The following is a 13546-nucleotide window of genomic DNA, read 5'->3' as shown; positions in this document are numbered from 1 at the left end:
AGGTTCTTTTTCTTCTTCACTCCACGTTTCCGCAATGCTCAATGCAACATACACCCCATTATTGTTAAGCAAAATGTTAAAATAATCTGGAATAATTCTTTTCCCGATCCATAAACGTAATGAATGCTCCGAGTCTTCAACTATCCTTTGGACAACTCTGGACCCATGTTCGTCACAACTCAACTTTATCAAGTGCTCCTCCAGCAGAGAAAGTATTTTTTCTTTATTATGAAAAGAGCAATTTTGCCAGATTTCCTGAATGGCATAATTCCCAAACTGATTTATACAAAGTTCATTAAGCTCATCTTTGATTTCATCGATGCTCATTGAAATAGCTTGTTCTAATTTGAACTCATCTGAATTTTTGTCATTTTCGAAATTATCCTGATATTTCATGTTCAATAACTGTTTCCTTTTTCCTCCAATAGCTGAGCATTTTAGCGAACATAAACATTTTTGAAAATATCTGCTTCCAAGTTGAGTGAATAACATTTCTTTAATTTTTCCTCGAATTTCCAGAAAACAGTTAAAAGGATTCTCCATTTCTATATTTCTTTGAGATTTTGGAACATCCCACTTTCTCTTCAAAGAAGAATCTATTTGAAGTTGATTGTGCCTGGATGAACAAGTTGATTTATCGATAAGTGGTGGTTGTTCCTTTTCATGTTTTTTGAACATTTCCACTGCAGTAGGTGAAAGAAGAGATGATTCATGATAACAAGTTACTGGATTATTCAACAATGAAGATGAAGAAGTTGAAGAAAATGACAACGGAGGTTCATTTTCTTTTCTTTTATTGTTCATTACTGAAATGATAATTCGTTGTATTTCTTTTTTTATAATTTCTCCAATGTTCACTCCAACAGTTAATCTGAATATTGATTTGAAAGAAATAACAGACGAAAAGAATCAAAATATTATTCATCCATAAAAGATCAAATGAGAAATTATAACCTTTGCTGATCTGCCCAACAACAAAAACAGTTTAAGCAATCTGTTAAATTATCAATTGTTTCAGAATCACTGTTTGCTATTTGTTCATCCGTTGTGAGAGATAAAGATTCATTGAACTTTTGAATGATTTTTTCAACTGCATTTTCATTTTGTACAATTTGATATGATGAAATAAATATCTTCTTGAAATAAGAAGTTATCTCACTGCTGCAAAGATTATTAACATCTTTTAAACACGCAAAAAACGAATGATTAAAAATTTTAACAATAAAATAAATAAAACAAATTAAAAGAAAAATAAAAAGGCAAACCTTTGTTCAAAGATTCCATCAAAAAAATTCATATGAAAAATTTAATAGAACCCATTATAAAAATTAAATCCCCCATAAATAATTTTATTTCATTAAAACAAAAAAACGATTTTTCAAATCGTTCTAAATAAAGATCCATTCAACACCATGCAAAACATAAAATATAGAAGATGGATATGCGAATTAAGAAATAACAGAAACAATAAACAAATAATTAACTCTTAAAAGCCATTTTTGCCAAATCATTAAATCCAGGCCAGGGAATAAAAAAAGTCAAAAGAAACAAAGCTCAAAGCACTTCAAAGGCAGAGGAAAATCTGTAAAAATTTGAAAAATGATTGATAGAATGAATTTTGAAGGAGAATTGCTGGATTAATATGACGTCTCCTGCATGCTGAAAAAAATAATAGGTGCTTGATCCTCATCTTTTTTTTTTCGTTGGTTGGTTGGGTATTGACATATACTTTACATCTCACAACGAACATATATATAGTTTGCACATAAATTTACTTATAAAAAATAAAAACACAAATTTAAACAATTTACGAATAGAGTTAAAATTCATTTTTTAAAGGCTGACAATGTGCTCGAAAATTGAAAAGATACGACCAACAAGTTGGAGTTATAGAGCATTTACTTCTAGGATATTAACATTTGAAACGGAAAAAATTGTTGTACGCGACATTTTCACTAAAGACAAGTTTTATTCATGTTTGCACACATTTATTTATTTGGAGAAGAAGTTTTCCGATAGCTGAAAATAATTCTAATGATTCTCAAGAGATTGTGTTATGTGTTGCACATTGCGTGGACAGCGGTGTTATTGGCTATTGCACTCAAACAGTGAATGATTCAACAACTAAATTTAAGATAAAAACCTATTCATATGTAATAAAAGAATTTATAGTAATTATGAATATTAAGGATAAACCTGTGCATATCGCTTTGAACAAGGAGCGCATTGTGGTGTTTCATGAAGATTATGTGGCTGTGTTCAATCTTAATGGCAAATATCTTTCTAGATTTAACTTTTGTATGAGAAAAAACATTCAATCTATGAAAATGCATTTCTTTATTATTATTATTTTAATATAAATTTAGCTGACGATTACAAAAACCACATTCCATTTACAGCACAAAACACAGCACTTGGGCCAATGTTATCAAGGTCTAATGCTATCGACAAAAACTCGCCTTGCTGGCTTGCTATTTCACTCCCATCGACTGAAGGAGATGTGGCATTAATAAATATTGGTTATAAGACATCGTGCATTGAAGGGTCTGATAATATTGGAAGCAGCAGTACGGATGATTCAAGTGGAAAGCCGATGGAGGTGCGAATAAGTAGAAATACGAATATAAACGATAACAGAACATTCAAAGCACACAATCATGGACCAGTTGCTGCATTAAGTCTTTCAAAAGATGGAGAGCTGCTTGCTACAGCTGGACAAAAGGTTTGGAGGAAAAGGAAACAAGTTGATGTCATATTTGGAAAAGCACATATTTGATATTGATCATTTAAATTCTGATTCTAATTCTGATTCCAATTTTAATTTTAATTTTAATTTTAATTTCAATTTCAATTCTGATTCTGATTTTTATAATTATTGCGACATTGTTGCACATTTATGAATTGGGACCATTCAGGGGACGATTATCAGGCTGTGGAATGTGCAGGACGGAACATGTGTGGGGGAATACAACCGAAGCAAATACGGGAGCCGATGCATAATATATTGTATGTGTTGAGGATTCAAGGAAGGTCAGAAAGAGAAAGAGAAAGAAAAAGAGAAAGAGAAGAGAGGCAAAAGCTAAATGAAGTTAAAAGAATAGAATTTTGTTGTGTGGAGTTTGTGAGATTAATATTTGAAGGGAGATCTGCTGGATAAGTGAAGATGGAAATATTTATCGAGTGGGCAGATGATTTTTTTTATTGGGGAGTCTTTTTTTCTTTTCTTTTTCTTTTCTTTTTCTTTTCTTTTCTTATTTATTTATTTATTTATTTATGTAACTCCTTCATTTTGTTGCTTGTGGCTGGACGTTTACTGTTCATTGCGTGTGTGTTGGGATTGTGCGATGTTTGTGTGATGTTTGTGGGTGTTGCTGGTTGGCAGCTGTGGCGATTTCAGTTGAAAGCAATGTCATATCGGCATTTGGGAAAAGTGGGACGCTGCACATCTGGAGGATTCCCAAGACTGAAGAAACATCATCATCATCATCTTCTTCATCACCATCTTCTTCATCTTCAAGGGACAGAGAAGAAGATTTGCAGGATTTGAAGGCATTGTCAGAAGCAGAATGCAAGAAGAAAGAGGGGAACAAGGATGAAGGGCGGGAAGAAGAGAGAACAGAAAAGAAAGGGCTGTTTTCATCTCTGTTTGGATGGTTTCGAAAGCCAGCTGAAAGTGAATCATCATCATCATCATCGACATCATCATCATCATCATCATCATCATTGCTGTTGCCATCATCATCGCCGCGGATGCTGTTTGGGCAGCAGCAGGAGTCAGAGATGCACGAAGTGTTCCACATGGAGGACAGCCGGCTGAAGTTGGGGAAGGAGAAGGCAGGGCTGTTTGGGACAGTCGGGTTTGCAGAAGACGCAGAAGGGAAAGAACGCTTGCTGGTATGTATCTTTTTTTTATTTTTGAAAGTGAAAGAGAGAGAGAGAAAGAGAGAGAGGAATTGAATCTTTGGAAGAATTTGATTTGTTGCATATATTTTGTAGGGGGGGGAGATGTTTGTTGTGGGGATTTATGAATGAAATCTATTGAATTTATATTTTCTTTTTTCTTTTTCTTTCTTTTTTGGCAATATTTATTTGGGATTTGGGATCTGTTGTGATTGGCGGGTGATGGATGCAGCTGACACACAGCGGAGGAAGGGTGTTTGTGTTTGGGTGCGAGGGAGAAGGAGAGAGAGAAGGAGAAAGAGAGAAAGAGGGAGAGAAAGAGGGAGAGAAAGAAAAAGAAGGAGAAGGAGAGAGAAAAGGAGAGAGAAAAGGAGAAGGGGTGAAAGGGAAGTGGGCGTGCTTGGGCTGTCTGGAGCTGGAGGCGCAGAAGGAGGACTGGAAGGAAGTGTGTGAGGGATAAAGGCAATTAAGATGATAAAGACGATAAAAGTGAATAAAAGTGAATAAAAGTGAATAAAAGTGAATAAAAGATGATAAAGATGATAAAGATGATAAAGATGATAAAGATGATAAAAGATGATAAAAGTGAATGAAAGAGAATGAAATGAGGAAAGGAGATGGTGGAGAAGAGGAGACACTTTGGAATTGTTTCTGATCTGTTCCATCTGCCATCTTTTGGCTGGGGATTGCTCCTTTCAATTTGGCAGGGTGTGCCTCCACACAGGAAGGGAAGAGAAGGAAGAGAAGGAAAGGAAAGGAAGGGAAGGGAAGGGAAGGGAATAAAAGATAAATCAAGAGCCAGACATCATTTTTTTTTGGGAATCTGAAATTTTATTGTTGGAGTTTGCAGATGATGATGATAAATGAATTATCGTTTAGAACCTGTAATTCATAAATTTATTATAATGAATAAATCCTCTATTTAATTTGACTTTTGCTGTGTTTTTAAATATTTACAATTGATACATGATCTAATAGAATGTTTCAATTTATCACTTAGAATTTTTTTGAATTTTTCACCATTTATTAATATATTAATAAAAATAAAAATGACTTTAACTTTCCAATTGACAGGGATATTAGCAGATATTCATTTTGTTGAATGTTTGCGCTTCGGTGAAATGTTTATTCTTTCGGCTTATTGCCTTTAAAATTAAAGAAATGAAGTGAAAAAACAACTTTAATAAAAATATAACAAAAAAATTAAAATTCTTCTTCGTCTTTTTTTAAATACGGAACACTTTCATTTCCGTTGCATTTTTCAATCGTAATCTTTTCTTCCTCCCAAATATGACGGATCCATTGAAGAATATGGCTTTGCAGAAACCGGCTTTGAATCTTTCTTTGATGCTTGGCCCCACCGAATGCGTATCTCCTTGCCTTCAAACGGGACAGCTGCTCTGCCTTTGCCCTCTTCTCTTATCTTTACCATCGCTGCTTCAGCTATGCTGCGACTGACAAACGTGACAATAGCACTTGCTTTCCCTGTCAGATAGTAAACTCGTTCTATCGCCCCGAATCTTTGGAAGGCTTCCTTTATTGCCTTTTCGCATTCTTCTTTCTTCCTTCCAGACTCTTCAATTCCAACAATCCATATGCTCTTTATGGTCCCATCAGAAGGAGGAGTAAATACATCCGAAACAGCAGAACGAGAAGTTGTTTGAGGAAGCGTTCCATTTTCCTTCAGTTTCCCCAGCATCTTCTCTGCCACCGGATCATCAACACCAAAATATCGATCCTTGAAGTTCTGCTTTGACAATGGACCAGTTTTAGGCATTTCATGCAAATATGGACATTCATCACCTCGCTTGCATTCTCCCTTTACCCAAAACGAGCATATATGTGCTTTATTTCGTTTATAATAAGGCGTTGAATGTGAAAGAGCAGCAATTGCATCTTTAACGGGCTCAGATATAAGTGAAGGAGCCTTTTTATTTTCTCCGCTACCCGGTTCAGTTTCTTCCTGATAAATTTATAACAGTATTTCTGATGAAAAAATTTATATTTATTAATAAATAAATACCCTCATCCGATTCAAAGCAAAATGATAATCAATATTTACAACTGATTTTGGAACAGAAGGATCAGATGCTTCAACTCCTCCAGTTCCACTGTATAAACTATCTCTAACTTGGACCGGAAGCCCATGCATTAGATCCAAAAGGCAAGTTTGGCAAACATTCTTTTCTTTTGCACAATCTGAAAAAATTTTTAATTTTTTTCAAGTTAATTATCTTATAGACGATATGTTGCATACCAGGGCAAATTTCAGTTTTTTTATATCGAGCATCTCCATCGGGAATTTTAGGTTTCCATCTATAAACGTTAAATGGTTTTTGACAAATCTAATATAATAGAAGAATGAAAAATTTCCACATGCATGAAGTTACAAACCTTGCACTCCTTTCCAAATGGTTCTTTTGTCTGTCAAAGATAGGAAATTAATAAAAATTTAAAAAAATTTCACTTTTTGAGAAATAGAATATTAAAGTTATGCAAACCATGCGAATATTTGCACTCATTCCTAGGCAAGTGTTACACAATATAGGAAAGTCTATTGCTTCACTCATTCACGGCAAATATCCTCCAAAATATGATCTTAATTTTTGTTTCCCAATATTTATTTTTCAGAATAAACAAACATTATTTTTCATTTTTTGTTCTCTGATGTTCACATGGGCTCATGAAGATCATTTTGATCCCAGAGAAGAGAATTGTCCATTAACTTTTTTCGATTTTCATCCTTCAATTATCTCTACTCTCAAAGATGAGATGAAAATTTTTTCTTTTTTTCCAATGCAACAACTTGTCATTTCTTCTATTCTTGTAAGTCATATGGACTCTCTTTGGGGTGATGTGTGCGTCAGTTCTCCAACTGGAAGTGGAAAAACATTGGCATATGTGGTTCCTATTGTTCAAGGATTATCTCAACTGCATTATCATGCTCTTCATGCATTGATCATTGTTCCAACAAGGGAACTTGCATCACAAGTTACAAGTGTTTTCGAGCCATTTTGTTCTAAACTTGGCCTGAGAGTTGCTTGCGCAACTGGAACATCGTCTTTTTTGGATGAACAAGCATTATTAGTTGGAAAAAGCAAAGCAAAATCAACATCTGGAGTTGCTACTCCTCCTGCAGACATAGTCGTTGCAACTCCTGGGCGTCTTGTGGATCATATTAATCATACTCCAGGGTTTTCTCTTTCACGACTTGAATACTTTGTTATTGATGAAGCCGACAGACTTATGAATCATGAATTTCATGGATGGATTGATGCAATATATGCATCAATGCAATCAAAGTCACTGGCCTCCAATCATATACGTGAAGAGATTGCGCACACAAAGAAATCTGCACAAGTTAACAATCCTCACCAGAAGAAAGATACAACGTCTGTGAAGGAAAGAAGAAATGAAAAAACAAATCAAATTAAAAATATATCTGCTCAAAGAAAGAAAGAAGATGATCCAGAGGATGCTCAAACGTTCTCAGTTGATTTAAAGATGGAAGATGCAGAAAAGGCTTTATTTTTTTCCAGTCCATATCCAGTAGCATCTGAACAGCCAACCTTCGATGGTATTTCTTCTTCGAAAGACGATTTATCTTTTGAACGAATAATAAATACACTTACAACGTTGTCATGCAACCCATTTTCTTGCTCAGCAAAGACGGATACACATCATGCGGATGCTGCAGTAATTCAAAGCACAACAGAAGAAGATTCATCAACAGCGGCTTCTCTCTTTACACTGTCCACTTCTGCTCCTTCTGCACCTACCGAAAAAATGCGTGCTGATCACTTCTCATGGATACAGACAGATGATTCAGCGTTGCTGGAAGGCTATGCGTCACAGCTAACCACAGATGCCTCATGCGCCACATCTGCATCATCTTTCACTCAACGACCGCTTCGCACTCTGCTGTTTTCTGCTACACTCGCACAGGATCCATCAAGATTTGCATCTCTCCGACTTGATACACCTATCCTCATATCACCGTCTGCAGCGTTCCCTAATTACAAGCAGGTGGGGGCAGCTGGGGTGCAAAAAATGGAGAAAAGGAGCGAAGGGAAAGACTCGATGCTTTCCACAAAACAAAAAGAAGAAGAATCGAAAGAAAAAGCAAAAAGTTCAGATACTTCACAGCGCTCGAGCATTTTATTTTATTTGCCTGCAGAGCTGAATGAATATGTAATTACGACAAGATCAGATTCAGAAAAGCCCTTAATGCTCTTGCACATCTTGTACCGATGGCTATCAGGGATTAACGGAACTCCAATGAGCACACTTGCAAAAATTGCAGCTGAACAGCAGCGAAATAGTAAAAAAGGGATACAACCACAACAGCAACAAATGTTAATTCCATATTTCCTAAGGCAGGAAACAGGCTCAATTTCTTCCTCTTCTTCATCTTCCTCAAAATCCGATGGTTCAATTACGAAAAATCTGCCAAAGAAGACTGTGTTGGTGTTTACCAATAAAGTTGAAACAGCGCAGATTCTGTCTCGTTTCCTCCAATTGTTTGGAGCAGTTGATGAGACACTTTTCATCGATGCTGCTAAACAAAGGCTGCATGCACAGTCTTCATCTACAGAAGCACATGGAGAGAAGAGAAGGAAAGTTGATGAAGAACAAGAAACTGAAAAAGATGAAGAGAGCAGCAGCTCTTCAGACTCTGATTCAGATTCTGACTCAGACTCGGACTCGGACTCAGATTCAGATTCAGATTCAGATTCAGTCTCTGAAAAGGAAAAGGACTCAAAGAAAGAAACAAAAAGCGATTCACATCACAAGGAGGCATCTGCTGAAACATCAAAAGCATCAACAGCTCAGAAGACGTCTCCTACCAAAGATCCAAAAATAACCATTCCTTTGCGCACCGTGCACTTCAGCCGAGAACTGAGCCAGAAGGAAAGAGTCGCAGTGACAGAAGCTCTCCGCAGCGGGGCGCTGAATGTGGTGATCGCATCCGATGCGATGGCGCGTGGGCTGGATGTGCCTTCAATCAGCCTCGTTGTCTGCTACGATATGCCTCCTTCAGCTGCGACGTATGTGCACAGAATGGGAAGAACGGCACGTGCAGGACAGCCAGGCGATGCAGTGACCATTCTCAGCGAAGAGCAGTTCTACACATTCAAACGGATGGATGTTGTGGTTAAGAGATCAGAAGGGAAAAAGGTGAAAAAGATATACAAGCCGTTTGAGTGGGATGAGTGCCTGAGGGCAAAGGTGAAAAAGACACTTCACGATCTATCTGAAGAAAAGCAATCAGATAAATTGGCTCACTAAACTTCACTTCACAAAACATTTATAATATTTTCAAGTGCTCTTGTTTATTTTATTGATTTTGAAAGGAAAAAAAAATGATTTTTTTGAAATGAAAATAAGATTATTATTTCTTTTATTTATAAATTAAGTTTATTACAAATTAATAAGAAATACCAAAAAATAAAGCACACGCAAGTTGCAATGAACCGCCTCAAAATGGTCTGTGAAGTGACTGAGAAGGCAAAGACTCACGTCTTCTGTGATGAGGAGTGTGTGAACGGGGTGGCATTCCTCCAGCATTTTCCTTTGCACGACTTCGATCTGGTGTGGCTTCCATAAGTTTCAGGAGAACAGCAAGAAGTTGCTTTGTTGGGAGAAATATGAATGGCCTGATGGAAGAAGGCAGCGTTGAGAGCGATGTAACAGCAAGTGTGCTGGAGGAGTTTATTGAGCGATGAGAAAGCGGATGATCTGCACCCAGAAAATCAAGAAGCTCCCATTTTTTCTTCTGTGCATCCTTCTCTGCTTCATTTTCTTCCTCTTCGCTTTCCTCATCCTTCGCATCCTGCTCTTCCAGAAATCCGAAAGCCTGCAGCTTCTTCTCTTTCGATTCGGCTTCTGCTTCTTCTCTTTCAATTCTCAGTCTCTTCTTCTCAACAACAGGCGGAGGCTTTACCTCTTTCTGTGTGTCTGAGTCATCATATTCACCAAACAGATCTGAATCACTCGACTCATCAGAGAACTCAATCTCGCTTTCTTCCTCTTCTTCTTCATCAAGCAGCTTCATCCCAGCAGCTCTCTGTGCCCTTGGTGCCTTTTCAACAGATCCTGAATCAGAAGCTGTCTTTGCTCCTGCCTGTGCAGGCGTCCATGCAGGCGGTGAAGTCGGCTCAGACGAAGTGTTTGGATGAAATGGAGACGGAGCCAAAGAGCTCTGACTGCCAAAGCCTGTTTGGATGCCTTCTGACTGCGCCTGAAACTGAGGCCTCTGCGGAAGAATCGGATGCGACGGCCTTTTCGGAATCACCCGCCGCTGAGGTCGGGTTGGAGCTGGGCGTATTTTGGGTTTGCTGTCAGCTGCTTGAGAATCAGCTGGTGCTTGAGAAGTAGTTGAGTTTTGGGCATTTAAAGGCGAAGGCGCAATATTTGGCTCTTCTTTGACAATTGTTTCTTTATTTTCAATTTTCGGCTTTGTATCTTGTAATACTGTGCCATTCATCAAAGACAAGTTGCTTTCTTCTTTCTTCACATTCACACTCGGCTTATCAGCTTCATCTTCCTCGTCATCACTTTTCCCAAAGAGATCATCAACAAGTTCCTCTTCATCAAGAGCAGAAAACTTATCTTCTTCCTCCTTCACCATTGACTGCGATGAATTCTCTTTTGCCTTTTCATTTGTAATGTTGCCACTTTGTCTACTCACTGTGGATAAATCTGTATCTGATTTCTCAGCTTTCTCTGCAAGTTCAGATGAAGTGTCAGATTTCACTGGATGGTTGCTATTATCTTCATTATTTGGAGACGAATGGGTTGATTTCACCATTCTCTTTTTCTTCTCTCCCTTTTTCCGAATTGAATCACGAATTATTTCTTTAAACGAGGCATCCACATCTAGTTGCTGTGTCCTCAAATAGCCAGAGCCTACCAGATCCAACATCAGGTCATACAAATACACTCCCTTTGGCTGGTTTTGCTGCTGCCCTATTTGAGTGTTCGCAAAGAAAGGCAGCGAAGAGCTTCCGTCCTGTTTGTCTTTGAACGGATTCTCCTTTCCTGCCTCTTCTCCTTCATCACAACCAGCAGCTTGCTTTGCATCAAAAATCATGTGCTTCATTTCCTCAACATGAACATTTTCTTGTTCGCTGCTCTTCTTCTCGCCAGACAGAATAGGCTCGCTGCTATCTTCTGTCTCCATCCCTTTGCTTCGAAAGTCTTCTATCTCCTGTTTGATGTCCTTCACATAAACATTATCTGGATCCTCCTTCATTAAACTTGGTGTCTCTTCGCTTTTCATTACTTTATTAGCGTCAAGACTCGACTGCATATCTCCGTTTTCTCCTTCCTTCTCTGCTCTTTTCCCCCCTTCTTTCTCTTTTCTCGCCATTTCCATCTCCTTCAGAGCTGCTCTGCAAGCTTCGCGGCATCCCAAATCGAAGGTGCCTTTGACATGAAACACAGCCAACACACACATTGCACAGTGAAGTGCAGCTGTTGAGGAAAGAGAAAGAGGAAGAAGCAGAGAAGAGAATATGCATCCGATGCACGAGGCAAACAGAGAAGGAAGCGAAGAAGACGAGCCAGAAGAGTTTGAGGCAGACATTGGTGCAGGAAGAAATGAAGAAGGCGTCTGCAGCACAGAAGTAGAAGAGGAAGAAGCTGATGTGTTGAAAGGATTAAATGCTGGAAATGAAAAGAGGATGGACAGAAGTGATGAGAAAAACCAGGGGAAGTGAGGAGCAAAACGACTAACAAGACTGAGAAGAGGAGAAGAAGGTGAAAGAAGGAATACACCCAGAGGATTCCTGTTGTATTGGAAGAAGAATTTAAGACAAGGATTCGAAGACAAATCAGAGGTGACTGTGTGTGTGGAAGAAGATGAAGAAGAAGAAGAGGAAGAGGAGGAAGGATTTGGAGAAGACAGAGGAGGAGGAGAGGGTGAAGGTGAAGGCGATGGGAATGGGAATGGCGGAGGAGAAGCAGAAGGCGAGTGAGCTGGATAAGACGAATGAGATGAGAAGTGTGAAGACACTGAAGATGAGGAAAAAGGAGGAGCAGACGATGTTGAAGTGTATTGGAGGAGGTCCTTAAGAAGAGACAGAAAATGCACAAGAATCAGCTCTTGTGCAGCAGCCACGTTGGAAACAAGATTCACATCGTTTTCCTTCAACAGCTCCATTCCTGGTGTGGAATTCGAAGTAGCAAACTCCACAAGCAAAGGAATGACGTGCAAATACAGCTGAGACAGTGAGCACATCCGAAGGCGCAGCGACGGATCAGCCAAAGAATTATCTGTTTGATGCAGCTGCGGCTCAGCCTGGCCCTTCAGCCGCACGGCCTCCATTTCCTCCTCCTTCCTCCTCCTCTCTTTCTCCTCTCTTTCTGGCCTTCCTTTCACCTCCTTTTCCTTCAAACGCGCAATGTGTGCCACTTCCTCGCCCAAAGACACAACCACCAGCGCATTCTGCATTCTCGGATCGTTCTGCGCAGAAAGCACAGACGAGGACACAGACTGGTTTGCTGCAAAAGAAGGCGCAACACCACTAGCAGTAACAGAAGCAGCAGCAGAGAGAAGAGAAACCGAAGGCAAAGAATGAGATTTGCTGTGCTGAGGGCGAGACGGATAGGAAGAAGATGGGAGCACGCGGATTGTTGGAAGAGGAATGATGCCAGAAATCATGCGGAAGACGGACACGCGAAGAGAAAGATCAGAAACATACAGTGAAAGATGGTGCAAAAGACGCAGCTGTTGCATCAATGAAGAAGATGTCGAGTGAAGTGCAGATGTTGCAGAATAAGGTGAAGTGTGTGAAGAATTTTGTGCTGTTGCAGGAAGAAGTCCGGATATATTTGCTTGAAGTTGAGAGACAAACCCGCTGAGAGCTTGCCGCTTATCCGGAGTTGCTGCATCCAGAGAATCAAGCAATGAAAACCACGTTGAAAGAGGATCACTTGATCCAAACATGGCAGCTCCTCCTTCATTTGAGCCTGATGAAGAGAATAGCCTTCCAAAAGCAGGAGATGCAAACGTTCTTCTTAGTGATGCAAGTGCATTGCGCGGCAAAATCTCGAGCTCATCAATTCGCAAAAGAAGATCAAGAAGATGTTTGAATAATGTTTGAGATTCAGATAACGAATCTTGAATTGAAACAAGCGAAGGCATGTTTTCCCGAACATATTGCGAAATTTTAATGTCTAGAACATCAATTTGCATGCATGCTATAGAAATTTCAGAGCAAAAACGTCGTATTTCTGTGCAAACAACAGCTTCAAATAAAGGAATATCATTTTCAAATATATACGCTCTAGCCGCAGCAGGAATTTTCCATAAAAATCCAGGATTTGAAATGATTAGTTGTTTAACATCCGCTCTTGCAGCTGTTGGACGTTTTTCAAGAAGTGCTAATGGTATTGGTGAAAGATGATCGTTCATTAATTGAGGAACCGAAAGTCGAAGCAAATTATCCTGTTGTTCAATAGTCAAGCTTTCCAATAATGTTTTCATCTTGTCTAACAGATAATTGAACAAGTCATTTTTGACTTTTTTTGGAGATATATCCATTAAATCGTACAACTGAAGAATTGAAAGATGAGAATTATCTCTACTTTCTGAAGGTATTTTATCATGCTTTTCTTCAAACGTCATGTGCATCTACGTTAT

General features: G+C 38.7%; 5 protein-coding genes across 5 annotated transcripts; 3 read left to right on the top strand and 2 right to left on the bottom strand.

The window, feature by feature from the left end:
- Positions 1–2177: 2177 nt before the first annotated feature.
- Positions 2178–3401, top strand: MONOS_10312 (uncharacterized protein; the record flags this gene model as incomplete). The annotated part of the gene is made up of 5 exons (XM_067862753.1): positions 2178–2298; positions 2367–2599; positions 2680–2722; positions 2916–3006; positions 3383–3401. The coding sequence occupies 5 exons, from the start codon at positions 2178–2180 to the stop codon at positions 3399–3401; spliced, it is 507 nt and encodes a 168-aa protein (XP_067734925.1).
- A 725-nt stretch (positions 3402–4126) lies between these two features.
- Positions 4127–4360, top strand: MONOS_10313 (uncharacterized protein; the record flags this gene model as incomplete). The annotated part of the gene is made up of 1 exon (XM_067862754.1): positions 4127–4360. The coding sequence occupies one exon, from the start codon at positions 4127–4129 to the stop codon at positions 4358–4360; it is 234 nt and encodes a 77-aa protein (XP_067734924.1).
- Positions 4361–4987: 627 nt separating this feature from the next.
- Positions 4988–6422, bottom strand: MONOS_10314 (pre-mRNA-splicing factor RBM22/SLT11; the record flags this gene model as incomplete). The annotated part of the gene is made up of 5 exons (XM_067862755.1): positions 4988–5863; positions 5924–6099; positions 6158–6245; positions 6295–6324; positions 6402–6422. The coding sequence occupies 5 exons, from the start codon at positions 6420–6422 to the stop codon at positions 5162–5164; spliced, it is 1017 nt and encodes a 338-aa protein (XP_067734923.1). The 3' UTR covers positions 4988–5161.
- A 274-nt stretch (positions 6423–6696) lies between these two features.
- Positions 6697–9264, top strand: MONOS_10315 (putative ATP-dependent RNA helicase dbp6; the record flags this gene model as incomplete). The annotated part of the gene is made up of 1 exon (XM_067862756.1): positions 6697–9264. The coding sequence occupies one exon, from the start codon at positions 6697–6699 to the stop codon at positions 9187–9189; it is 2493 nt and encodes an 830-aa protein (XP_067734922.1). The 3' UTR covers positions 9190–9264.
- MONOS_10316 (uncharacterized protein) lies at positions 9217–13537 on the bottom strand (the record flags this gene model as incomplete). The annotated part of the gene is made up of 1 exon (XM_067862757.1): positions 9217–13537. The coding sequence occupies one exon, from the start codon at positions 13535–13537 to the stop codon at positions 9380–9382; it is 4158 nt and encodes a 1385-aa protein (XP_067734921.1). The 3' UTR covers positions 9217–9379.
- Between the last annotated feature and the right edge of the window lie 9 nt (positions 13538–13546).

This window comes from Monocercomonoides exilis (genome assembly GCF_001643675.1).
Source record: "Monocercomonoides exilis strain PA203 chromosome Unknown scaffold4-2303458, whole genome shotgun sequence".
NCBI classification, from domain to species: Eukaryota; Preaxostyla; order Oxymonadida; family Polymastigidae; genus Monocercomonoides; species Monocercomonoides exilis.
This window is presented reverse-complemented; position numbering and strand designations above follow the sequence as displayed.